At 42.6% G+C, this 27823-nt stretch overlaps 2 protein-coding genes across 16 annotated transcripts in view; both read left to right on the top strand.

Annotated features, from left to right (window-relative positions):
- dab1a (DAB adaptor protein 1a) overlaps positions 1-11176 on the top strand; it is a 229809-nt gene extending 218633 nt beyond the window's left edge. For 13 of the 14 annotated variants that reach the window (XM_035955514.2, XM_055015355.1, XM_023286399.3 and 10 more), the window contains 7 exons: positions 685-747; positions 874-970; positions 1860-2266; positions 3298-3493; positions 3587-3735; positions 5082-5178; positions 9127-11176. In XM_035955514.2, coding sequence (XP_035811407.1) covers positions 685-747; positions 874-970; positions 1860-2266; positions 3298-3493; positions 3587-3735; positions 5082-5162 — 993 coding nt within the window. In that variant the 3' untranslated portion in view covers positions 5163-5178; positions 9127-11176. The remainder of the gene's footprint in view (positions 1-684; positions 748-873; positions 971-1859; positions 2267-3297; positions 3494-3586; positions 3736-5081; positions 5179-9126) is intronic. The other variant, XM_055015365.1, reaches the window with a different exon arrangement.
- A 2147-nt stretch (positions 11177-13323) lies between these two features.
- Positions 13324-27517, top strand: LOC111579216 (FYN-binding protein 1). Of its 2 annotated transcripts, none has more exons than XM_023286413.3 (20): positions 13324-13605; positions 14133-15331; positions 15452-15612; positions 16712-16867; positions 16996-17275; positions 17353-17474; positions 17941-17969; positions 18091-18125; positions 18308-18476; positions 22706-22865; positions 23017-23140; positions 23247-23281; positions 23358-23442; positions 23541-23575; positions 25615-25684; positions 25787-25858; positions 26000-26019; positions 26115-26148; positions 26512-26623; positions 26709-27517. In XM_023286413.3, the coding sequence occupies exons 1-19, from the start codon at positions 13597-13599 to the stop codon at positions 26606-26608; spliced, it is 2892 nt and encodes a 963-aa protein (XP_023142181.2). In that variant the 5' UTR covers positions 13324-13596; the 3' UTR covers positions 26609-26623; positions 26709-27517. The 2 variants fall into 2 exon arrangements, with proteins under 2 accessions (XP_023142181.2, XP_023142180.2); XM_023286412.3 differs by having other exon boundaries at positions 13325-13605; positions 16712-16897.
- Positions 27518-27823: the final 306 nt, after the last annotated feature.

Genomic DNA, 27823 nt, shown 5'->3' with positions numbered 1-27823 from the left:
CTAAGAGAGTGAACGAGAGGGAAGATATTCTAAGAACATTCATTATCTCTAAAGAAATTATCCGCATCCATGATTTATGCAAATCTCTGACCATGTATTCAAGGCTTAAATTCCTTTATCAACTAAAAATAGAGTTTCCTTCACTTGCCACCGGCCTAAAGATATTATTAATGTGCAAAAAAAAAAAAGAGGGCGATACTAAAGAGAAGTATTATGGGGAGACTGTGAAAGAGAACAGAACGATACAGAACAAATTCAGATCAAATAGAAAGGCTGCTGTCTTTGATAGCTATTCCCTCAGAGACGCATCTTCTACAAGAGGGAAGCATTAATGACTCGTCCAAAAGAAGACACTGGTACAGTAATGAAGCGGGGGCCTGCTTTTTTAGATCAGCTCATGGAAAGCGTATTTTTACCTTGAAGCAGATGACAAAGATTGTGATAACTCTTGGTAGGTATGTCATCATAACCAGTCATTTCATCTCATTATCCCATCTCTCCTCACCCCCTCTGTTACCTCCTCTGTTGTCGCTGCCACAGTGTACAGGTAGGTAAAGCTAAAGTACCTATCCAGTGTTGCATGCAGTGTGTGATGCATGTTGCACCGGAATGGAAAACCGCTTCAGAAATTAGTCTCAACCGTGCTGGAACTGCGCCTGACCACTCGCTTTCTCTGATCCCCAGAATATCAACCAGTTAGAGATTTTCGGAGACATGTCTACGCCTCCTGACATCACCTCTCCATCAGTGAGTAGCTGTCGTGCATACACAGATTTTGATTTGCATCACATCAAATAATATCAGTATTTCCAATGAACTGTCTCGTCTTTTGTTATTGTTCTGCGACCTGACCTCCAACCGCAACCTGCGCAGACCCCCGCCTCTCCAGGCAACACCCTCGACCCCTCGCAGGGCCTGCAGCCTCCCACAGAACTGTTTGCTCCCTTCAATCCTGCGTCTGTGCCCTCAGGTAAGACCTTGTTCATTTTCTGCTTAAATACACCACCACTACAAGCAAAGGGGAAACAAACGCAGCAGGGGAGAGAGAAGCAGAGAGAGAGAGAGGGAGTCAGGGAGAAAATAAAAAGATATAAGGGGGGAAGCTGGAAAGTCGGAAGAATCAGATGCAAAGAAGAAGAGAGGAAGGGGGGTTTGAGATAAATAGAGTGAGACGGAATAGAATTGAAATGGAGATGAAGGGAAGGAAGAGAAAAGGTGGAGTTGGTTGTGTGTTGAATATGAAATGCATTATTAGCTTTGCTGCATCGGATACTGCTGATTTACCTGTGGCTGAGGCAACTGTGGCGGTCAGTGGAAAGTAATAAAACATGCTGAGATGATTACAGTGGAGACTCCTCTCTATGCACAGGGCCTCTGTGACTTGTGTAGACTCTATAGTTCGTCTCTTTATTTACTCCCCTCCTCGCCTCTGTTGGTCCCCTCTCTTCCTGTGTCTCATTTTAGAGCAGCTCAGGTTAAAATGTCAACTTTCTCTCCTGTAGGCATCAACAGAAACAGGAGCCTAGCAAGTGTGTAATAGAACAAGCTCCTACTGATGAGTTTGACTGATTTTAATGAGTGTGTGTTGAGCTCTGCCTTCTCGTAATGACTCTGCCTCATTCTGGAGGTAATTATGATAGTTCACTATGACCATTAAGAGACACCACATTAGCTGCAGGCAGAAGTAGGACAGCACTCTCTGGTGATGCATATGTTATTGTCTGTGTGTGGGTTTATATGGAGAAGAAAAGCAGCAATATGCAGGGTGGTTACTTTCCTAGCTTCCTCTTATGCTGGAAATAAAATGGTGCACAGAATTGAAATGTTGTTTTTGACGTTCTCTAACCATTCCGATCCAGGTTATGTGACAATGGGAGCAGTACCTCCTGGGCACTGGTCTCAGCAGGCGTTCGCTGCCCAGACACCGCTGGCCTTCGGGGTCCAGTCTCCTCTTGGCCCGGTAGCCCAGGTGCTGCCGGGCGGCCAACCTCTCATCTGGGGCCAGGCTAACATCTTCCCTGCCACCCAGCAGCAGTGGGCAGCCATGGCAGCCGGAGCCTTCCCCCCCACAGCCTACCTCCCTGCCCAGCCCGTGGGCACCCTGCCCGCCGCCATGTTCCAGACTCTCACCCCCGTCACGACTGTGACTCCAGCCGGCGAGAGCCATTCGGGCGCCGGAGCCAGCGCTTCGGCTCCCTCCCCTTCTGCATCGTCGAGTCCGCAGCACGGGGAGAGAGCGAAGAAGATGGGGAAGGAGATGTTCAAGGTGGGGAGCTGGATGATGGATGAAGAGTTATGTTGAGACCAGAGTGATGCCATCTAGTGAGATTCCACAGTTATATTCACCATTATTTTTAGAAAACATGGTTATAGCTGCATATAGTACAAAAGTGCAATTACTAAATATGACTCTGTGGAAATCCAAACTAAACTAATTTTAAGGAACATTTTGCTACATTTGGCTGGCAGAGACTGATTGGAAGTGAATATATTCTAACAGTGAAATCTGGAGAGCATCTGATCATTTTTACTACATTGAGCTTGTGATCTTGATTAAATTTTTGGCTACATAGCTGAATGTCTAAGTTGCATTCTACATGGATGTAAATGCATTCAGCGGTGAATCCCCAGTTGAAATCCCAGCCAGCACAGACCCTTACTTCATGTCATTCCCTCCTCTTTTTCCCCCAGATTTCCTGTATGTCTTCACTGTGTATCTAATAAAGTGAATTCTAATAAAGTCATTCCATCTCTGATCATCAAATTTTTAGAGCAGTTTCTGCTCAACCATTCCTGATTTGCCTGAATTTTTTATAGCGCAAAATTTTAGCTTAATATGCCAAATACTTTGCAAGATAAATGTTTTAAAAATGTTCCCATGTCATTGAAGCTATGGTTGAATGACAATATCTCAGGAATTTCTTAAGACAATGCCTGAAATTATCACTGGTATTTCTCACCATACCTTTGATTCAGAATCTGAAATACTGGACAAGTAGATCAAACTAAAATGTCACCGATATCATTCTAAATTTACTCTGTTTATGACTGAAAAAAGGTTCAAGGCAATCGGAGACAGTTGAGCACAAGGTCCCTGATGATCTGAGATGGAATAACCCAAAGACAAAAATGCAAATACATAATAAAACAAATAAATCTTAGGTTTAAGTTGTGCCTTAAAGTATTAAACAAACAAATAAACAAAGCAGTAACTTTTTGGGTGCCCATGAAGAAAGTGTTCTCATAACTGTGTCCATTCTTAATATTGTCTGACCAAAGATCTTTCTCCTTCCTCAGGATTTCCAGCTGGCGAAGCCTCCGGCCATGCCATCGAAGAAGCCTGAGCAGCCGAGCTTAGCAGGAACCTCAGAGGCATTCAGCAGTTACTTCAGCCGTGTGGGCACCGCCCAGGACACGGACGACTGTGACGACTTTGACATTTCGCAAATGAACCTGACACCCGTCACCTCCACGACACCGTCCACCAACTCACGTGAGCGCTCCACCCACGTCTGCCTGCACTGTGCTTAATCTGTCGTCATCCCTCCATTTAGCGTGTAGCTAATTTAGCCATCTCCCCCTGCAGCGCCCACCCCAGCTCCCAGGCAGAGCTCTCCCTCCAAGTCCTCAGCCTCTCATGTCAGCGACCCCCCCACCGACGCCACAGACCCCCCTACGGACGACTCGTTTGGGGAAGCGGAGGGCAGCCCAAGTCGCAGTGGAGAGGAAGATGCTGTAAGTGTGTGTGTGCAGTGATGTGTGTGTGTGTGTGTGTGTGAGGATGCTAGAAGAGGATTGTGGAGGAAGCCAAATGTGTGCGCCTTTAATAAGTCACTCCTTATGCTGCTATAACCTGCGCAGCGCGTTGAGATCTGCTGATAAATAGCCTTTGTAGCGATGTTGGCGGGCCAGGTAATCACTCCTGCTGATTAGGGGGCCGATGCTGTTGTGTGTCCCTTTAGTGTGCATTTGTGAGGATGTGCACATCCAGGGTGTGTTACTGTGTGAGCATTAGCAAGCATAAATACGTGCTGCTGTGTGTGAGTGTGTGGATGGTCAACACAGCGTTAAATTAGCTGGTGGAATTGTCAGAGACATCATTAAGCTGTTATTAATATCAGCCAGGTAGCGTCCATACATCACTACTTCTATATGAGCATCTCTGGTGAGAGAGAAGAGTCACACTGTAGTGCCCCAATTCTCTTCTTCCAGGGATAATTAATATTTATTTTACCTCCAGCACCTTAATCTGAAAGAGAAAGTGAGAAAAATGAAAAGGAAAAGATAAAAGCAGGTTTTTAGGGATGCTGGACAAATTCCCTTCGCCTTTGGCCAAAAGTCTTTGTAGAATCTGTGACCTTCCAAGAAACAAGACTTTTCTAGTTCTTTCCGTTCCATTTTTCTTAAGGTCTCGTTCTTTTTTGTGTTTCTTTCATGCTTCCTCCTCTCTCTCTTGCTCTCCACTCCCCAGGCGTGAAACATTAGTTTTATGCCTCCAATCCAGCTATTATTGAAAAAAATAAATAAAAATAAAAAATAGAGGACTTTCACACAGCTGAAAATGTCAGCAGGCCTGAATAACACACAGAAGCTTTACACAACCCCAAAGAAATGTGCACTGGTGGTGGCACTGAGTGAGTGCAGCGAAAAGGTTACAAAGAAAGAGAGAAGGGGACGGGAAAGATGGAGCGAAGGCAGAAAACAGCTCGCTGTGGGGTGAGGTGTAAAAAAAACAAAAAAAGTGGAAATGTTTCAGGGGAAAAACACAGCAGATCAATCAGAACAAACTCTGCAGAGGCTTTCATAATTGTAAATGAGTGTGTTTAAGTGTGTGTAGGTGCAGATATGTTTCTAAAAAGAGAGACAGGCTGAGTGTTTTCTATCTCCAAGTGTTCGTATTTCCCCTTCAGAGTATTGACACCTTTGCTCTTTGCTTTCTCTTCTGGTAGTCTTTACTGATTCCTGCGATCCTTCCTTTAGATTTATTCTTCTCTGTCTGCTTTCTTTTCTCTTATACTCCTTCTTGGACCTTCCTCTCCACCTTTTTATCTTCCTTTTCCTCCCCTTCTTCCCTTCTTTAGGCATGTGGTTCTGGGTCGCCCTGCCCCAGCGAGACAGCAGAGCCCAGCCCAGACCAGGCCAGTCCAGAGGCTGGGAGCTAGATAGCAGCAGGGCAGGGTAGGTATTAACACCTTTCCCCTTCCTATTAACTCCACCTCCTTCTGACCTATCCGTGTTTCTACATCTTTTTTCCATCCTTTTCCTGTTGCATCCTCAGTCTCATTTCCACATGCAAAAGATAGCACATGTTTGAGTTTGAATGCTGTCGTGTATGCCTGTTACATATATGGCAATATCCTTGTTTCATTTTGTGCTGTGCAGTGATTTTTTTCCAAATATCTGTTGATGATGAAGCAGTACTGCATGTGTGACTTTTTTCGAAGTTCATCACGCATGATCACTCTGGCCGTCGCGCTCTCATTGTGTCCCGTCTCTGTGACATGCACCTAAATCACACCCAGCTCCCTAAATAGCACACATCTCATCTCAGTCGATAGCGTGTGACAGCCAATCAGAAACTGTGCACTTGAGTGAGCAGGATGTCTTCTGGGATTTGTGTGCAATATGCTGATCTCAGATGTTTAGCTTAATATAAACATGATGTACGCTGACATTTTATGCATTATATATGTAATGTAACTCGTAATATGTGCAAATTGTAAAGGGAGCAAAATGATAAAGACAAGCAGCGACTGAGGTGCAAGAGTGCGTTTTCAGACTCTTGGAACATTGTAAAGTTTACAGCTTTCATATGCTGGAAATTTACTTTTAGAGGCTTGTCTATGTGCTGTTTGGCTGTTCAATGACACACCAAAGAAGAGAGCCATTTTGATCCCTGCCTCCCCACCCAGTGTCCTCACCCACACAATTCCCGACAGTGGCTCCTTAATGATAGCTGCTGGCACTCACACAGGGAAAAATGGAATGGTTTTGTTTTCATCAGCTAATACCGGAGTGCCAAGATTAATGAATGCCCCGATATAATTGGCATTAATTAAAACCCAAGAAGCCTTCAAGTCCTTCCCCACCCCAGGAGGGGAGGAGGAGGGGTGGCTGAGCAGCCTCCCTCCCCTGTTGGCCCACGTCCTCATATTCAGGGCTGCAGGTGGATGAGGGCCTTAAGTGGGAGAACGGATTGCAGAGCGCCGAGTGCTGAATCTGGCTGGAAACTGACTGTTATGGCCAGAAGCTCGGAGTCTTTCCTCTGTAGTAGGTGGACGGCTTTGGTCCTGGTCCAGTGATGCTGCTCCCATATGGCGTTTACTTGCTCAATCACATCGACTTTAGACATCTTCCCAAACACACACACACACACACACCTGTGCAGTAGGCCCAGTTATTCCCCAGACAGGCGCACCTGCGATCGATACTGTCGCCACCTGTGCTCGTACCGGAGCCAAAAATATGGCGCTCGCTTGTGTGAGTGTGTTTGCTGCCGGTCATAACCGCCTGTCCTCCCCCTCCTGCTGTGTGGCTCCGGCAGACATGTGTTCAGGCTAGTGGGAGTGTAAGTGTTTTTTTTTGTTGTTGTTTTTTTCTGGGGTGATCTCATCATGTCCAGCGAACGCTCCCGAGTCTCAGCCGTGAAATGGCCTGCTTCCACAGTTCACTGAGCAATCTCACATTGCTCCCTCCCCTGCCCAGGGCCTACCGCTTCACACGTACGCACACAAATGTCCACACTTGTACCAGCCAGGACAGATATTTTGGCCTTCAGGCAAGTGCTACGCCAGCACATCACTCATACCTCCGCCGAGGCCCTCGCCTCTCTTTCTCTCTCTCCCGGCCGGGGTGGATGGAGCTGAGGCAGCCCCGGTTGGCAGGGCCGGTTAGATGATGCAGGGTGACACTGCCGGGCTGTAGCTCTGGTGCATCGGTTGAACAGTGTGTGCTTGCTGTCACTGCTTGTCTCAGCCTCTTTGTCACCTCTCTCAGGGCTGCTGGCAGCTACTTTCTGCTGACTGTCTGCTCTGGCCGGCCCTACAGTCTCTGCTCTGTATGCCGGACCCCGAAGCCTCAGTTAGAACATCCCTCCCAGCCTCAACCCGCGCTTTCTTTTCAGATGAGAGCCGCTGCAGTTATTACAAGGGTTCAGTGTGATTTTGAGTTCCAAGCTTTTTAGAAAGTCTTTCATTTTTCGTTCTCAAAATGATCTCCAAGGTACCACTCAGTTTTGTACAACAGCTGCAGAAGATTCAAATCTTTGTTTAGTTGTGCAATTTTGTTTTTAGCGACATTCAAGCATGGTACACGTTTACCAGCAATAAGGCTGCAACTAACCCTATTTTCATTTTTATGCATTTTATCCTCTTAATTAATCAGGTACTAGTTTTGTCCAAAATGAGAGATGAAAGTCAGCACCTCCAAGTGTGAGGCCGTGATTCTCCAACAGAAACCACAGATTGCTCTCTCTGAGCTGAGGATGAGTTGCTGGCCTAGGTGAAGGATTTTAAGTATCTGAGGATCTTGTTCACAAGTGTCAGCAAAATGATGGACAAGCAGATTGCTGTAGCATCAGCAGTATTGTGGGTGTTGGACCAGACTGTTATGGTGAAAAGGAGGCTGAGCCAAAAGGGAAAGTTTCCACTTTACCAGACTGTCTGCATTTCAACTTTCACCTTCAGTCATGAGCTCTGGGTAAAAATGGTAGTTGCAGGTAAAGGCAGACGAAAAGAGTTTCCTTCATAGGATGACTCAGCTCAGCCTTAAAAAATGGGGTGAGGAGCTCGGACATCACAGAGCCTGCAGGGGTGGTTGTGGTATTTGAATAAGATGCCATCTGGACGCCTTTCTTTGGAAGTTTTCTGGCTGCACCCAACTGGGATGAGACCCCAGAGTTAACCCAGATCTCACTGGAGGGATTTTATGTCTCATCTGGCCTGGGAAGGCCTTGGTAACCCCCTTCTGGAAAACACTGGAGGGAAAGGGATGTCCGAAATGACTGTGGATAAGCAGAAGAAATCTGATGGATGAATCCACAATTTCCCAGTGCTGAAGATTACGTATGTAACTCTAACTTGTTTTATCCAACCAACAATCTAAATCTCAACAGTCCATTATGGAGTCACACTGTACTACTCAGGATAACATTACAGTTTTGCTAAAGTAGACATTCCCAAGCTGTTGTGCTTTAGTTTGTCATTTTGCCCATTAATTTCATTGTGTGTGACTGACGGTCAGCAGAAACTGCTGAATCTGACAAGGATCTCAAAGACTTCAACATCATTTACTCTTTTACCTTGTAAGTGTCTCGTCTTTCCTCACATCAGCAGAAACTTCTCTTCTAGTTCAGTCACATCCTCTGGTCAGGTTTCATCAGATTAAATGAGCATCATGTACTTTATCCTCACGAGGGACCTACGGGTAGACCCTGAACTCTGAATGCACTTCTTCTGCACTGAGTGGGAGAAGTCTCGCAGAATATAACGGGCCAGTCTCCAATCAAGTTGTCTGCATGGCAGATTGAGTGGCTGGCTGTAATTATGTGTACGATAATAACGGCCCCATTGTGAGTGACTGCAGCAGGCTTGGTGCTCTGACTGCAGGGTGTTCCATCATCCGCTGTTGTCTTCCAGCTCAGTTGGAGAGAAAAACAGACATGATGACTCATAACTGGTCTTTCAAGGCGCTAGTTTATACCTTTGCTTCGTACTGGTCCTGGAGGGAGCCTGGAGTGGGAGAGAATATGCATCTGTGTGCACAGTGACACACACAGAAACAATAACTCACACACACACACACACATATAAAAAGCTTTGGAGAGCGAGGGGTGAATTTTTCAGCGAGGGCTCCTCCTGACCTTCTTCAGTGCAGCGTGCTACTGCCACCCGGTGGTGATGTTAGGTACGAGAACTGGCAAAACCACTGCAGATATGGCTCTTACTTGTCAGGGCTTGCAGGTTGGTGATACTTGCAGTTCAGTGAGTGGAGAGAATGAATCATAAATCCTCCCTTATAACTGCGTAGCATTCAGATGAACCTCAGAGTTCAGACGTCACACACGCAGCCAGGCTTTATTAAAGAAAATGCTCAAAATTGCTGATGTTTTTTCTCTGTCGTTGGCAGAAGGGGAAGGACCCTCTCTACGCCCAGATCAACAAAGGGAAGAAATAAAGAGTCTCAGAGGAAGACAGACCTGACCAGCACTGAGAGAACAGGAGGAGAACCCTTAACCTCTGTGTGCGTGAGTGTGTGTATGTGTGGTACATCCCTCCTGGCCAAGCCTCCATTCTCCTTCTTCTTCTCCTTCTTCTGCTAACAACCTCCTAGGAGGAGCATCCACACTCCCACTGTCCTCCCTCCATCCTCCCTCTTCCTCCTCTCTGCAGTCTTTCCTCCTCCCGAGAAGAGAGAGCCCTCTCGGTCATTCAATCCAGGCAGGAGGGATATCAATCACTGAGACGGATCCAGTTCTCCCTCCACTGCGCTGTCTTCTCCTCTCCTGTCTCGTCTCCCTGTGGCGACTCACACCCAGCCTTACAGACATCACCTCCCCTCTCCCCCCGCCCTCCTCCTCTGCTTCCCTCCCTTCCTCCTGTTTGCTCTCTTCCCTCTGCCTCCTGTGTCTGGCCAGAAACTGTGCTGCCAAGAAGGGACTGATTCAAGCAGTGCCTCCCTGTTCTCCGACACACCCACACAAACACACCCACATGCACACGCTCATCGGGATTAGAAGTGATCATCTTTCGTTTTAATGGACAGAATCTGCATTTGTAGCCAGCAGATCCCATGTGGGAGGAGCCAGACTCTTAACGGGCCTATCAGGGACGGCCCGTTACCGGGATCGCTGCTTTCTGATTGGTTGGTTCGGGCGTATTTTTCTCCCTCCATACTTGTGAGTGTCTGCTGGGTCACTATGCAGAAACAGACTCTCTGGGAGCTACTCACACACACACACACGCTGACTACACACTTACACTTTGCACACAGCAATCAGCATCATGCAAACACACACACACACCATGCCACACCCTCTCTTAACATGCATACACAGTAAATTTGCCAAACGTCTCTCCTCGCAGACAGACTCATGCGGAGGCCAGAGGACCAGACATGCTGAGGAATGGACCCTGAGATGGGATGTGTTGCAAGTTAAACAGATTCTGTGATTGAACTGTTCATTCTCTATAGCTTTTGTACAATACTGATTTAAAACAAACAAAAAAAAAAGAACAAATTGAAAAATGGAATTTTTATTTTATAAGTCAATCAAGCCGCTGGGGTCAGCTCTATAGGAGTTATGGAGTCAACATGGCTTTAAGGCATCTGATCGTTGGTTTGCCAAACTCATTTTGTAAATAATGATAACAACTACAACCATTTCGTCAACTGGACTTCTGTGCCATAAAATAGGAAGGCTTCAGTTATGCAAACTCTTAACGTTAACCCAAGCAATACCAACATATGTTTTCTTTTTTTTCTATGTTTGCCTCTTCTTCCCTCCAATATTTCGTTCTTGTGCATGGATGTTGTGCGTCTTTGTCCGAGCCTCACTTACTAACCCTGCTTCCAGCTCTAAAAACCTCGCACCCCTTTGTCGACTCGAGTCCCAACAATTTATGTTGCCCAAAACGTATACACCTCCAGCCCTGTGCTTCTGTACAACAAAACTATCGTTTTTATGTTGCGGGCAGCACACACAGGCCTCCTCCATCCCATTTCCCCCAGACTAGTCTTTTAAAAATAACAGCGAATCTCTGCCCATCTGTCTGTCTGTTGGTCAGGTGCCAAAACTGCTGCTGTCCGAGTGTGGACCGCCGCATCCTCTGCTACAACTACATCAACTGTGATGCCAATGACTCCCTATTTTATGGCCAGAGTCCCCCATGTCACACGAGAACTCTTTTTGGACTATGATGTTGATTAACTTAAAAACTTTGACAACTAGAAGATGAGCGAAGAATTAAAAAGGGAAACGTTGCTGTTTGAGTACATAACATTTCTAGACCTATTTTAACTTTACCTCAGCTAACAGTTTCTTAATGTAAATTGACACATTATTTTTATCTTTATGAATATGACATTCTACAGTGGGTTTTTAGATGATTTTTTGGTTCTATCTTGATTTACGTATTCCACCATGTATTACTGTTACAAATAAACACATCCCAAATGACTGATGCGTCTATTTATGTGTCTGCTTTTGTGTGTCTGTGTGTGTGCGTGTGTGTGTGTGTGTGCGTGCGTGCGTGTGTGTCTGTGTGTGTGTGTGTGTGCGTGCGTGCGTGCGTGTGTGTCTGTGTGCGTGCGTGCGTGCGTGTGTGTCTGTGTGCGTGCGTGCGTGTGTGCGTGTGTGTGTGTGTGTCTAAATGAGTGTATGCCGGGGAGACTGAGCCTAATGGTGTGTGCCTGGCAGAGGTGACCCCCAGTGTGTTTTTAGTTAGTGTAAAGCAAGTGCCACAGTATTTTGTGGTAATTTAACACAGCTTTAATGACCTGTCACATTCTGCAACTCTGGCAGCCTCTAATGCAAGCTGTCACTGGTTTTATTAGCAAGCAGCCACAAAACAAGGACTCCGGCCTTCTTGCTCTCACTTCTCTCTCCCTGCCATCGGAAACAGGACAGATGTTAAAACAACTTTAACACATTTTTCAGTTCTGTGTCATGCAGGACAAACTAAAACTCCACAGCTTTTAAATGGGCCAGTTCACAGTCAGACAGTCAAAATGTTCTCACTTCCCAATTTCAGTTTGACATGTCAATTATTTGACATCTGTGGGATTTCCAGCACCAATAAATTATAGAGGTGAAAGAAAATTAGTTGTTATTGCTTGAATCATTGAGAAATTACATTTGACAGCTTGTGCATTTCCAAAATCTGTGTCCCAGTTGCTGCATGAACCATAAACTTTACTATCAGTGGTTTGCTTTGGAACTATTTCTTCTGTGGAAGCTGTAAACACTGACATGTGTGAATTGTCCACTATAACCTGAACACAGCGGGAGAAAGTAACGAATTACATTCACTAAAGTACTGTACTTAAAGACATCTTTAAGCTACTTGTAGTTACTTAAATATTGCCGTTTTTGGGGTATTTTGGGCTTCTACTCTACTACAGATGTGAGGTGATATATGTAATAACTCAAGGTGCAGATTTAGTGTAATATTACAGAACATAGTGAATAAATTCTAATTTGATATTATAGAATAAGATAAAACTTTATTGATCCCTCAGAGAGAATTTAACCAGCAGATAATTATATATTTCTTAAGTCACTCTTTCCCATCTTCACAAACATCTATAATTACATCAATAATATACATTATTCTGAAATATGCCTCTATGCTTAATGTTTTAATTTTGTTACTTTAAGTATAATTGGTGCTTACGTATAACTTTGAATGTATGCCTGTTACTTGTAGCAGAGTATTTCTGCATCTTGGTATCTGCACTTTTACTTAAGTACAACTTTTGAGTATTTCCTCCAGGTAAGACAAGCTCTTGTTTGGTAAATTTTTATGTACTTTGTTTGGCGAATGTGAGCACACATGACTGAAGTTCAGTTCACCTCTCTGTTATTATGAAGATTTCAAATTAAGGCCTTCAACTCAAAGAAGAGGAATATTGTGTCATTTTGTAGTTTGTGTAAACTCATCCTTTTATGAGCAGCAAGTACACATTTTATCTAACTCAATTTAAATGGTTTTCCTCCACTACCGAGCAGATAAGTGGGTGTATATTTAATAATCAACTAGATTTTCAAACAGATTTTCAATCCTGTCGAAGAGATATCAGCCAGAAATGTCTGTGTTGCTCCAGTGAGGAGCTTCCAGTTCTGTATAAGGGCCTCTCCAGTAGCTCCCTGACACACCTGGCAGCAAGAATATCTTTCAAAACTGTCTTAAGACCTTGTCTATAGCTTGTGGTGTATTTGTGTCATATTATAAATGCCTCCTCAAATACTTCTGTATTCTGTGTAGCAAACCTGGAATGTTGACAGACCTCTTCTGATTCCTTTTACTCTGTTTACCTTTTCAGATTTAATTTAAGCTGCAGACACTTGCCCATACATCACCTTCACACCACATTATCTCAAAAGGATACAACAAAACAACTTTCTTCTTCAGAGATTCGAGATGTGTCACATAAAAAAATCTGTGTAAAATGATCCGTTTTAAGGGAACCAGTTGCAGCCAGCAGGTTTCATGACAGTGACTCATTTTTGCGCGTACACGCAGTGCCAGCCGGGCCACATTCCTGCAAGACAGGAGAAAAAAAAAAAGTCTGTTGAGAGTCACCGTGTTGCGTTAAATGTTCAACCGGAGCCAGACCCGTTTGACGAGCCGGGCTGTTTTTAAAGATGAGCGTTAGTATTCCTGCTTCATTCCTCGTTCCTCCGCTGAAACCGTCCGCGGTGCGCATGGGACGCGCAACTCGATCAGAAGAGAAAGACGCACCGAATTGGAACAGGTCGATTTAAGTTTTAAATAGCTTTTATTTTTAAATTACAGCTGTCTCCTCACTGGACACAGAATGAGAGGCTGGTGAAGAGAATTAACCCGCTCGATTCGAAGTTTTTTGTCGAAACACGCAATGGATCAGGTATGTCGTCATACAATATCCCCATCTTTACGCAGAATGTTGTGCTGACTAGCTTCTGTGATTTTAAGATATTTAGTGTCAACAGCTGTTAGCCTGCTTTTACTCACGTAGCTATTTAGTAAACTGAGACTGAGTTGAAGTCTTTAAATTTGTTGAGCAACTACAGTGATTATACTAATTTAATCTTCCTTTGTCCTGCCTGTTGAACACTTTTGAACTTTTGAAGGCTGCTCTCTATAAATCAGGTCTGTCTACTTACTGTGTTCAGCTTGAAAACAGCATTACAAATGTTTAAACTACATAAAAACAAAACTAATGACCTTGTTTGAGTGCTAAAAGATTTTTTTTTTTTTTTTTTGCTATGATTCAATTATTTCTCTTCTCTGGTAAAACAGAAAATGAGAGCTACACCCTCTTTCATAATAAGTGACCCAATTTCTGTGATCCCAAACTTGTTAGGTGACAATGTATTTGCTGAATGCTGATATTGTTCCTTAAGGTATTGAACTGTGTGTTACTTTCATCAGGAGGACACACTGGACTTTAAGGCCCTAAGGGCCAAGTTCCAGGAGGAGGAACTCCTCCTGAAGCAACCCAGGATCAAACCTGCTCTCCCACAAAAACCAAAGGTCGTCCCTCCTCCCCAGAGCCCTCCTCATTACCTCCCTGTAGGAGCACGGCCCTCACTGCTCACCTCCATCAACCAAACCTTGGAAGGAAAGAGCACATTTGGACCTAGAGTGGTCTTCAAGGATGAGAAGAAGGAGAGCAAAAAGCCCCTCATCCAGACCAACTCTAAGGGAAAAGACAAGAGTGAAGGGAAACTGAAATTTGGGAAAGACAAGACAACAAAAGGAAGCAAAGAGAAGCTGGATGAAAACTCACTGGAGCAGAAGCTGAAGAAAGAGAACGGTAAGAAGCTACCGCTGTTCCTCCCTATAGGACAGAAGGAGAGTACAGCAGAGCTGGTGCCAGCAACACCTCCACCTAAAGTCACAACACCAAAGAAAAAGGGTCTCCTTGGCTTCAGAAAGTCCTCAAAAAGAGACTCAGTGGAGATTCCAGCTGATCCGATCCTGGACACCCCAAGTGTCGAAGATCTTGGACCAGCTCCACTCATCCCAGTGCCTTCTGACTTTGGTGATTCCCCACTAGAGCCTGAAATCTCAGTACCAAACCTGCTTCTACCAGACAACCCCTCCTTACCTGACCTCAGTGCTGTCATGGAAGTTACTCCACCCACCACTATCCCTGAATCTCCCATCTTCACCCTGCCTCCTGCCGTCATTCCTGATATCCCAGCACCTGAAGTCCCATCCCCAGTGAGTGAAACCCTGCTTGAGTTTGAAAATCCTGCCTTGCCTGTTTCTAGACCGGCCAGCCAGAATGAAATTATACCCAGTCCACCTAATGCTACCCCCACCCCTCCACCTACTTTCACAATCCTGGACCCCCTACCAGTGGTCTCTGCTCCGTCTCTGTCACCTCCTGAGCCTGAGATTGCAGCTGAGGCCAACATAGAGGCTGTAAATGTGGCAGCAGTGGAGACGCCTCCTGCTCCACCTGTCAACCCTCCATCTAACCCACCATCTCCCAAAGATGAACGTCCGATCTCTGCGCTCTCTGCCTTGGAGAGGGCAGAGGACATGAGCCCGGGAAAAAGAACACCTCCGGGTGACCAGAGGATTTTAAACGCTCTGGAGAAGGCACGCAGGAAGAGCGCCAGGTAAACAACACAAACTTCACAAACACACACAGGCCTGTTCCTAGAGTTCTGAAGCACTTTTATACTGTTCAGTCAGTTATAACATGCTGCTGAATCCTAACTTGTCTTAAATGCTGTCAGCCCCTTGACAAACCCCACCCAATCCTACTCCATCACCCCTCCACCTGAGGAGCTGCCCCCTCTTCAGATCAGACCAGCCCTTCCAGAGCTTCCACCCATTGATTATGAAGCAGGAAACGCCCTCCCACCGAAACCAGCACAAGTCAACGGCATCGACCACCGTAAGTTTAATTCCTCCAACCACAGCGGAGCTCCTCTCCTCTTCTTTCCTCTCTGCCTCTTCCTCTCTTGTGGATTTTCACTGTTTACTCCTGAACATGAGGTGCAGGAGAACTTATCTCATCATCAGGACATTGGGTACGTACCGAGCAGCTGCAGAACATCATTTGTCAGTGCAGGATTTCAGCTATACAGAAAACTCTGGTATGTATAGCATGGTTTTGCGCCACAGGGTTGCCTCAGGTGTCGGTTTGAAGAGATACACAAACAAAGAGAACAGTCCTGACATTCTTCTTGTGTGCCAGAAACAACTGAACAGCAGGCAGGGCAGAGCTGTGGAGGTATGTCAGCTATGATGGAGCTGCGATGACAAACACTTTAATGTCTGTTAAACGCAGCACAGAATGAGCAGCGAGTCTTCTGTTGACAGACTTTATTTACTACGAGTGTGTTAATTGTGCAGGTGTTTGTACCGACTAAATTTCTGTCAACCTCTCGTTTCATGCAGCCTCTTGTTGAACATTGCACATTACGGATTCTTTAATGTTTTCTGGCTTTTTAAACATCTGTTGAGCAGCAGAAAACAGCAAGGCTTTAAAGGATAGAAATTTGAATAAATATGTTTAGCATTGTAATTAGGGTAAGTAATAAAATATTCTGCACTTTTCCAGAACTGACTGCTTTACGGCTCTTTCAAATTAAAAGAAGCAACGTAAAGCTCAAAGCAGGTACAGAAATGGTACAAGGAAGGCTTTAATGGATATTCGAGGCAAGACTGCAGTTCTTTTTTTGTTGTTAAGCTGTCCTCGTTTTTCGCTTATAATAGCATTATCTCCGCTCTGCAGAGTCGTATCACAACAACTTCAGCAGTGAGACTGACTTGCTTGGTTTCCTCACAAATCAAATTCTTCCACTCCACCTGCTTTCTCTCGGTTTATGTGTTTGGAAACTTCCTTCATGTGTTGCAGCTGCAGTAGTTCGTCTACTGTTTTAAGGTGTGACTCTTGTAGCTATTTGATTTTAATATGAGGCTGTAAAATAGCTGAATAGAAGGATTACTGTAGAATTCCAACAAGATTAATGTGATGTAATTCTTCGCAGCCTCTTCGGTGTTAGAAGGCATCACCGAGGAGGGGTCAGATGCCATTCCAGAGCTGCTAGTAGTTCCCCCTCCTCCGCCCAGGAAGGTTCTTCCAGACATCAGGTCTTTGGGTCCTGCTCCGGAGAAGCCTGCCACACCTCCTGATGTCAACCTGAGTAAATACATTCCTCCTGTGGCAGATAATGGTGTGGCTACTGTTGTTACACTCAAATCTTTGTGAAACCAGACATTATTTGTCTATTTATCTAATATTGGTTCATATTTTTTCACCTCTCTTCTGCAGAGGTCCAAGCTACTCCTGAATTCTTAGAGATCAACACAGAGTTTGACGATGTTGCTTCAGACGCTCATTCTCCAGAGCTGCCGGCAACAGAATGGGCCGATAACGAGTACCTTAGTCCAGATTTTCCAGATGGGCACAACATGCCAGAGTATTACAGTAACGGGATAACTGTTCCAGAAACGGAGATCCACGCAGAGCCGGGAGTCGGAGAGGAGCTCCAAGATAATCCAGCACCAGAACCTTCCCTCCCCATCTCTCAAGACTCCACTCCAGTGGCAGAGTAAGACATTCAGACTGACTTTCTTTGCTTGGAAATGCCTGTTCCTCTCTAAGAAGTTGTCTTTTTTACCCACACAGGGGTCAAGATGGCGCAGGTGTCTATGAGAACACAGATAATGCGTATGAGGACATCAGCACATCTGCGGGCAAAAAGAAGGGAAAAACTGACGGTGGAAAGAAACGCAAAGGACCCCCAAAGAGTAAGAGAAAGAAAGGCTTCTTTCAACAACTTGTTTGACCGTAATGAAAATCAAAACCATTTACACTTGCTCTACAGGGGTGCAATTCTTGAGTAACAGTCCCTGAAACATTTCTTTTTAAGGCGAGTAAAGGCAACCTTTTAGCTTTACAGAAAATAAGAGAAATTTGATTTCGTTTGAGCACCCAGGCATGATTTCTGTAAGGCAAACCATCCAACCATCCATCTGGTGCTATTTAATTCTGTTTGACCATCTTGGGCAAATCTTTTTATATAACATGTAAATATAGAAAACTGGCTCTTACAGTGCAGCATATGTGTGATTCTATCTTAAGAATTATACGAACATAAATAATATGACATATGAATCAAACAGCCCTTGTTTTTTTTTTTTAACAAACAAATCTGCACTTTTTTTTACTGCATGTACCTTGGAATTTACTGGATTTTTTTGTTTTTTACTGCAGATCCGTATGCTGAGGCAGCACAGGAGACAGTAAGCAGCTTTTAAAGAACTTCTTAACTTATCTATGTTCACAACATGCACTGATTATCTGTTGATTTGAATGAATGAGTGTAAAATGAATGAAACCTTATCTCTTTGCTGGTATTTACAGAATCAGGAGAAAAGCAAGACGGGCAGGTTTGGCAAGTAAGGCCTTTATTTTTTGACCCGCTTCTCTTTTTATTTCGGTTTCCCCCCCCCTGAGTGTTGGTGATGAGAGTTTGGTTCGCCTTTGTTTCCCCTCATAATCCCCCTTTCTCTGCTATTTAAACACGCTGCAAGAGAATCCCTTTCAAACGGGTCGATATCCGTCATTCTCTCTTCCACAGGAGCGACAAGAAAGCCGCCGCTGAAGGGCCGGACGAAAAGGAGCTGAAGAAGAAGGAGAAGCAGCGGCTGGAAAAGGAGAAGAAGGAGCTGAAAGAGAAGCAAGAACGGGAAAAGAAGGAGCAGAAGGAGAGGGAGAAGAAGGAGAACGAGCTGAAGAAGAAATTCAAAGTGAGTGACGTTATTTTGACAGCGAGGTGAAAGAGCAGTGGGGGAGGGCGAGGTATACGTCTTGACATACAAACCAGTCTGGATTCATTCCTCCCAGTGGGAGAGTTGGGCTGAGCAACATGTGCGGCCTCAGAAAGAATCTGTGTAAACATTCATTACGTTGTTGGTGATATTTATGACAGAAGATTTATGCTCTATTCATTATTTCTTCATACTTTCACAAAATTAAATGCAAAAAAAGTCGCTTTTTTCAAGGTTCAGTTAAAAGACTTGTTATTAATGTGTTTAGTATAGCAGAATGAACAGGAATTTACCACAATTACACTGTTTAGTTTATTTAAAACAGCTCTAATTAGTATCCTATATGAAAAATATATATCATAGTTTTACCCGATTATATGCAAAACATGACTTTTTTAAAGGATTAGTTAAATGATTTGATGTCTTTGGTATAGCAGAATGAACAGGACAACATGTTTAGTTCATTTAAAACAGCTATAATCAGTATTTTTATATGAAAATATATATCACACTTTCACCAGATTATAGACAATACATGAGTGTTTCAAGGTTCAGTCAAAAAATGTTATTAATGTCTTTGGTATAGCAGAATTAACAAGGATATACCACAATAAAACTATTTAGTTAATTTAAAGCAGCTATTAACAGTATTTTATATAAAAATGTATAATACTTTTACCAGATTACATGGAAAACATGACTTTTTTCATAATCAGTATTTTATATCAACACTGCTCAGTACATGGTGTTGCTCTTTCACATGAATCTGTCTGCATCCACCTCCTCAACTCTGAAAAGGCATTTTAGTGTCTTTTAGTTCACTGTTTTGGTCGTCTGGTTTGCAGCTTCACTGTTCTAGTTCACTCTCACTGCTTTCATAGCTTTGTTTTCAACTGCAGCAGCTTTCAGCAGAAAAGCTTTAAAAACTGACTGAACGTTAGCTGCGCAGCACTTAATGTCGTTAAGTGTAAAGCCCCTCTGGATTAAGAGATTAATGTCATGTTTATCATCCTCTGCAGCAACCACTGTACACATGAGCAATATGTTTTCCATAATAACGTCATCGTGTAGCTCCTGATAGGTCTATCCCTGCGTCCATTGATAACAGATTCCTGCATTTTAAGCAGCCACACAGCCAACTTGGATAGTATTATCGGTGCAAAGCTTGTTGCCTCTTGTTTTGACGTCTTACTCTGACAGTTCTCCTCAATCTTTATTCACCAGCTCAGTCAGGTTTGATGTGTTTAATATCTGATGTCTGGCAAATAAGTTGTTTACAAGACGTTTTTCCAGGATCAGTGAGACCTTGTTAAGTCGGCGTGATTGCGTCTCTCTAAATAAAACCTGACCTGCCTGGCAGTGGAGGTAGATACATTAAGATTTGAAATGCTATCCAAATTTGGTATTTGGTACCTCACCTGCTAAATTATGTGCACCAGTCGTCACTGCAGCAGCCAAGGCTGAACTCCTTTCTGGACCCTTCTCTGTATGCCATCCTCCTTCTCTCTTCTTCATTTCTTGTCTTTCCTCAGCTGTTGCTACATATAATAAAAGGGAAAAAGCCAGAAAAATAACTTTTAAAAATGTTTTAAGTTCCTTAGCAAGATATTTTCCTTTTGGAAAAATTCAAGGCCCCTACTTTGTGTTGTAATCTACAGCTCTTCAAGATCTTTTTCTGTTTTTAATTAGGAGTTCTCTCAACTTTTAGCTTTTACTGTGCCTTCCTCTGACAGTGTGTTGCTTAGTTCTACCAATTTCTGCATGCCTTTTCTTAGAATTTGCATTATATTTGCCTTTGATTATGTTACTTAGAAAAAAGCCAGACTTAGACTCCAGCCACAGGCAGCCAACAGACCCACTAAGGATCACAAAAATGCCCCCAAAATGGCAACCCCTTATTAAAAAAGGGACTTTAAACTCAATGCTGCACTTCCTCAGGTCCCAAGGAACAAACCTGCCAAGTGTCAAGTAGATTGGATTGGAAAACAGATGGACACACTGATATTCTTTCATTAGTAGTAAGACGTGTGTTTACTGCATTTCTGGTTCCACATTCACTCTAGATTTTTTGGATTTTGTAGAAATGCTGAAATCTTTTCCAGCAGTTCGAGAGCAGCTACTAGTCCACTAGCGTCTCCTTACATCTGCACTTGCATCTACAGTACTACTGACTTCCACAAGGCCTTCTTAATATCTATGTGAAATGTCTCTTAAATAATTGCCATGTAATTTCATTGCCACAGGAAAAGCAGGTTGGTTGTATGAAACCTTCTTAAACAGCAAAAAATCCTTGTCCTGATGCCTTGGTGAAGTGAATACACCAAAGAAATAAAGAAAGCCTTTAGATAAGCTGCTTGTTTTACTTGAAACTGCCACAACCTCAGAGTATTTTTTAGCACCATTAATTTTGTGATAAATCCACCACATAGCCAGAAAAATCCCCATTGTTTGTACATAATCTGTTTTCATTCTTGTTTTTTTGACCAAGAACATCAGTGGCATTGAGCAGAGCTCGAGGCTGTTCCACCTTGCATGACTTTTAGATATTTTATTCACTGAATAATCAGCCGATCCACTTCATCTATTATAAGTAACCTTCTTACCACTGCCAGTTTTCCCTGCACACTTACACACACAGTAGTTAACCCATTTCTAAGAAACCCAGCCTTGACTCTGTAATAATTCTAACCTAATTTACCATTTTTATCCAGGTTCATCATTAAATTTAGTCAATTCACCTTGAACATACTTTTACCTCAGGGTTTTTGTCGTAGATTATTATGGAGCTTATTTGTCAGTGTCATTTGTGTCCGTTGTAGCTGGGGTTGTTTTTCATCTATGGTCCTTCTGACTTCTGGGGTTGCACAAGGCTCCATCCTCAGCCCTTTGTTGTTTGCTCTATTATATGCTTCCATTTGGTCACACCATTAGCAGACACAACATCCATTCCTTCTGTTATGTCACACAGATGACTCTTCATGAAGATTCTGCCTGGTACCGCTGTGATTAAAATCAGTGTAACACTGTTGTGCTTCACTTTGTTTGGATCAGGTTTAGAAGAGTTGTGGCTGAGGAGGTTGAAAACAGGTTCATTATCATCAGTGTTACAGACTCATTGTGATTGGTTAGGTAGAAGTGAAAAGATGAATTTTTTTGGCAGTTTTCAGATCTCACTCTGGCCTAGTGATTGGGACACGACTTACTGTGTTTGAAATTCTCCCAAGTGTGTCTGATCCATAGAGTCCAACGTTGTCCATCTTAGCCTCACACCTGTGGAGCTGTTGCTGACTGAAAATGTTTTTCCAGGTAGAAACTTTTAGCTTAGAGACGAAGGGGTTCGTTAAAAACCAACGAAGAAAACCTGCACCAACTTTTATCTGGTCTGTCTGATATTCAATTTTAGATGTTCTTCACAATTAAATGAAAATAAAAGGGAAATCTTTATACTTGGTCCAAAGTCAATCCCCAGCCTACAGTATAGTCTTGTGAGCAAATGTTAAACCGAGAGCTAGAAGCCAGGGAGTAGTGTTTTTCTTTTCTTGAATCGATCCTGACCTCAGTGTATCTTACATCATCATCTCCACCATCCTTGAGTTAAGCCACCAATCGGAGTTACGCCCTCATCTAATTCAAACCACTGCTGCTCAACTTCTAATTCATTCACAGAGGCAAGATCAATTAATTCCTGTTAGGCTGAGTTTTAGAGGCTTGGCTCCTTGTTGTTTTGTAGAATTGCTTCAGCCCTTTGAGTTTGAGGTCAGCTTCAGATACTTCTGCGGGTCCTTTCAGGCATTTCCTCTGACTCAAATTAGGATGAAAAGAGATTTTGATGTCCCTGCATGAGAATCAGAGGCCTGCAGAATCAGGAAAAAAATCTTTTAAATCATGTCTTAAATTGTTATTAACAGTTTTTAGCTTCACTTTGCTTTCTGTCATTGTTTGTGCTTTTTATATGTAACTAATTTGTTCATTTTGTTGTTGTTTTAAGTCATTTTTAAAATATATCTGGCATAACTCATCCTACCTTAATTCACTTTTTTCATTTGATGGATTCTTTTTTACCAGTGGTGTGCATTCATTCTATTTTTGTTGTATTTCATGATGTATTTAGTAGGATGTTTTAAAAAAAAAAAAAATGGCATTTGACCCAGTTATTTTGTATGTAGACACTAGGAGCTGCAGCATTAATATGTTACTGTATCGGTTAGATCACAGGACAGGAGGATGCCATGTACAATGCAAAAGTAACTGTAACAACAAAAGGACGCAAGAACGATCTGCCCGTCAAGAGCGGAGACATGGTCAGCATCATCCGAACGACCAACTGCCCCAAAGGGAAGTGGCTGGCCAGGGACAGCAGCGACAACTGTGAGTTCATAAAAGATGAGTCATCATTAGCAGTGTGTTTACCTCAAGGGTAAAATGGTGCATAAAGAAGCAGGAAAAGGCAAAGAAAACTTATTTTGTAAAGCAACTTGTGTTTTTTAACCCGTGATTGTTGACATTGTGCGTCTTCCAGATGGATACGTTGCCGTGGATCACGTCGAGCTGGACATCAAGGAGATGCTGGAGCTGGGAAAGAAAGCTGCTCGCAAGCCCGGCAACAATATAACTGAACCAGAGGATACCATCACAGACAGCAGGTATGAGTTCACAGCAGAAAACGTGAAAAGCTAGCACATGCAAGGTTTTACACATTGTTTTTATGAGGATGATGTGTAGCTAATTTGGTGCTTTTTTTCTCCCTAGGGCCTCATACCACTATCCACTGTCAGCAGAAAGCTGTAAGTATCTCCTCTCATTACTCATAACTGCAGCATATTTGAGTTCTTCAGCAGCAGGCTGATATTGAGTGTTCAGTCTCAGATGACAGTGAGGAGTGGACCGCTGATGATGATGAACATCTCTCTCCTGCCCCTGACACTGCAGACCCACTGGCTGCAATGTAAGTACACGTGAGCCTGTAGCAGCATCGATCAGTCATTAAGGTTTCTTTTTTCTTAAGACTAATGCTGTGTTTTGTCACCATTTTTACCTCTGCAGGGGTCACACCAGGACACTCTCCATGCCAGATATGGGTAAGACATCCCAACGTCTTTCTGTCCCTCTTTTCTGCAAAGAAGTGCTTTAACCCTCGTGTCGTCCTGCGGGTCAGAACTGACCCATTTTAAAGTTTGAAAATGTGGGAAAAAATATATATTTTCACAGTGAAACTTCTGATGTCCACATTTTCAACATTTTTGGGAAATCTTTGAACATTTTTTGGTGGAAAAAAAGAAATGTTAAAAATATTTCTTAAGAACATTCACAAAAGAATCAACCAAAATCCATTGATTTTTTTTGTGAATGTTCTTAAAGATAATATTATAAGTTTTACTGATATATATGTAATCACTTTAGACATTTTTAGGATTTTTTGAAAGATTTTTACTCATTTTTTGAAAATATTTACAAGAATTTTCTTGCCAAATTTGGGGGATTTTTAAAAAATAAAACTTTCAAGGGAAACTTTTAAGGGATTATTGGAATTTTCTTCCTGAAGGTTTTGCAAATTTTCAGAAATTTGGGGAATTTTTTTGCTGAATTTTTGGATTTTTTTCAGACAGGGAAACAATATTTTTTGGTGCCCATAAATGAGGACAACAGGATGGTTAAAAGTCCCCTGTCAGCAAAGTGTACCAGCTTTTTAAGTCAGTTAGTATCTGAAAGTCGGTTATTATGTCTCATTATAATCACCTGACAGCAAATGATATGCCAGACAAAGCAGTGTGACATGATATGTATGTCATGTTTATCTCCCTCATGTGTTATCATGATGGTGGCGTCCAGATAGAATAAACAAAGATACTACAGAGTTATTTAGGTTTTTGTGTCAGATAAGTTCATTCTTCATTTCTAAGCAGCAACTGACTTTTGCATAGACTTTTAAAGGTGTGGATTAATATACGAATGGGAATGTTAGCCTATTGTTAGTTGTTTAGCTTTTAGAATGAAAGCACCATGACTGACTAAGACTAAAAAAATCTTGTTTTGTTTAGAATCATCACAACAAGGTAGACCTGAGATTTTTATCTGTGCTGTTTCCATTCAAGTCAGAGGTTAGAATTTTCCAAGTTTAAAATACTTGATAGAGACAGTTTTTATAGGAGTGGCACAGAAACTGATATCTCATTATCTTTTTTTCTGTCTCATCACTGTAGGCCAAATAGTCAAGTTTATTAGTCCCGTGCTTTATTAACAATTCATTCATTTGCTTAATCATGTTGAAGTAAACCAGAAGACTCATATATAATATGATTTTTTTTTTTTAGATAACAATCAACTGATTTTAAAATAATCGGTCACAGTTCCAAGTTGTGCTTTCTTCAGTTGTTGATATTGCAGTTTATATTGCATTATGTCAGGATGTGACTCTAGTTCTACACACATAGTCCTCTAATGGGCTTCACTGTTGGTTGTGTTGGGGGCCAGACTTTAGTCTGAGGCAGTCGTGGCCACCCTGGGCTACCCCTTTGCCCTGCCCCTGGTTTATGATGTGCAACACCTTATCCTCTGATGGAAGACATATGGGATACAGGTATATGAATATTTGCAACATCTACAGAGCTTAAATGGATACAAAACTTCTTATAAAGACCTCTCAGCACTGCTTCATTTGAATGCTGAATCACTGCTATGTGACTCACTGGATAGGCAAGCTGTTTGCTGCTAGCCAGGAAGCTGCAAACCATTAAAATATGTGATGGTGAATCCAAGGTTTGGTAACTTGAGTAACGGTGTCCTGGTGTCACTATGGTGTACTAGTGCAGCATCTGTTGTCACAGTGTCATATTATCATGCGACAGTGTATAATTGCTTTTGATAATGTTGCCTAGCAACAGAGGCAGGTCATGCTGAAAACCTTGAAAATACCTCAAAAACCACCTGTTCACCTGATCTACTTCAACCTTGGCACTGTGTTTCCTACAGTCTGCTGAGTGGGAAGTGGATCAGATGGTTGGTTGTGAAGATACATGAAGAACAGACACACACACAGTATACAGAGATTCCTTGATTTATGAGGTAGATTAGTGAATACATACTGATTTATCTGTCTTGCTTTTTTTTTTTTAAACAGGAAACAAAGACCTTAGCATAAATCACCAGCACAGTCAGAGTGACATCAGCGCCGAAGGCTCTCATATGCAGTGAGTCCACGCACTCCATTTTTACAGACACACACATAAACACACACACACACACACACACAGTGTAGGTATACAGTATATCTGTATTTGTCTTTCTATCAGAGCAAGACATGAAGCACTTCAGAAGTTGGCGACATTTTTTCATTCACCAAAACCTGCAGAGCCGATTGCCAGGTACGGACGATGTTGTTTCCTTGCTGTCTATACACACACACACACACACACACACACACACACACACACATTACACACACACACACACACACATTACACACACACAAAGGTTTTTAAATTTTGCTTGTCTTACTTTTGCAGCGGCACCAAACCAGGGACAAGTAAGTGATGCCGGAACATTTATAATGCATCTTAAGTGTTGAATAAATATATTTTTAGAACTTTAATGCCAACATGCTTTCTGGTTCCATTGCAGGTCCTGCGCTCGTGACAGAAGCAGCAGTTAATGCGTAAGTAGAGAAACTGAAACACACACACAGGCATAGAAAAATTCCAACCATGTTGCCTGACCTGTTGATGGACGGGTTTCCTTCCTTTTTGCTTGGAATGGGTTGCTGAGCATAGAAAGAGTGAATGTTTTATTTGTTCTGTTTGAGAGAAAGTGAGATGGAAGGAAGTTTACTCGTGTCTGACTAGGAATAAAGCTGGTTTGTGTCCTGGTGTGACAGAAGTGAGTCACCCAGTGGTGTCGTATTCATGATCACAAGCAGGTCAGCTGTTAGTGCAGAAGGCAACATGACAGCATCTGCAGAAACACTCTCTGGGGAGGATACAGAATGGGAAGTTATTTTCAAATCTGATATTTTTCACAGGCCTGAGGCTAGTTCAACACAGGATATGGATTTTGAATCCCCTGAAATGCTTATTTTACCTCCTCCTGACATCTTTGCTGACTTCACGGCGGAGTGACCAGAATACGACAAGGTAAGGACGAATCAGCTGGACCCTTTAATCTTCATCACTGTGTATGTGCAACGCTGACATGATGTTTGTTTTCTGTTTGCAACAGCCGAACGCCCACACAGGTTTGTCTGTGATGTTATTCTTCACACTGTGACCCGTGTCAGTCACCTACCACTGTAAGAACAACTTCATCTTCTTCTGCCTTCTCATTTGCCTGATGACTGCATTTATGGATCAGTATCAGTACGATGGTTTACAGCATCGAGCGACATACCATCTGGAATTTTTTTTTCTGTTCTTTGAAGCACTCGGTGTGAAACCACTGAGGGACAGTTTAGCTAGTGGTTCTGAGTGACTTTGAAACTTTGGATCAAGGTGAGCTGCTGATCCCAGGAAAGGACTTATAAACCGTTACACAGGCTTTGACCCTGGAGGGTCTTGTGGAGAAAATTGCATATTTTGTGTGCAAATGCAAGAAAAGAAAGTATATTTTAAGTGGTTTGAATAAGTAGGGGATTTTTTTTCCTGAGGATACATGGAGGACACATGCAGCTGGGTTAACACGTAAGAATCATTTATCGTGCACAGTCTTTCTTCCATCAGGTTGTTCCTTAAAATCTCAGTGCAAAGAACCAAATAAGTGTCTGAACATTTATCTTAAATCTACACACAACAGTTTCAAAAGTTGAATGAGTTTTATCAGTTCAGTGTTTTTTTTTGTTGTTTTTTTTTTTTTAGCAAACAACAAAATAGAAATTTTGCCATTAAGCTTACAAAAGAAGTTTTTAGGTTTAGTTATCAGCAATAATTAAAAAAAAAAAAAAACATCTCTTCATGTGCATTTACACAAATGAGATCAACAGTTTTTAAGACCACCTTCAACAGTAATCACATAAAGGTCAGTTTTTTCCTTAAGTGTTTGTATTGTTGTGTTTATTTTTCTACTCTGTAACTTTGCTTATCCTCATTATTTTGCCCATTGTGGACTGTGGAGCAGATTATGTAACTGCTCATGTATTTAAATGAGCTCTGTTTCAACACATTCAGTTCATATAATTATCGTTAACTGCATAAAGAACATGGATGAAATATCTCAACTTAAGAATTCTATGAGCGGCATTTGCTCTCTCTTGGTTATAGTTGCACCTTCTGGAAGGAAGCATCATCCATAAACTTTATTTTCTGTGCTTTTTGTGGAGCAGGTGTGTGGAAGATGTCACT

Source organism: Amphiprion ocellaris, chromosome 2 (assembly GCF_022539595.1).
Source record: "Amphiprion ocellaris isolate individual 3 ecotype Okinawa chromosome 2, ASM2253959v1, whole genome shotgun sequence".
Taxonomy (NCBI): Eukaryota; Metazoa; Chordata; class Actinopteri; family Pomacentridae; genus Amphiprion; species Amphiprion ocellaris.
The sequence above is the reverse complement of the archived record's forward strand: the minus strand, read 5'-3'. Positions and strand labels throughout refer to the sequence as shown.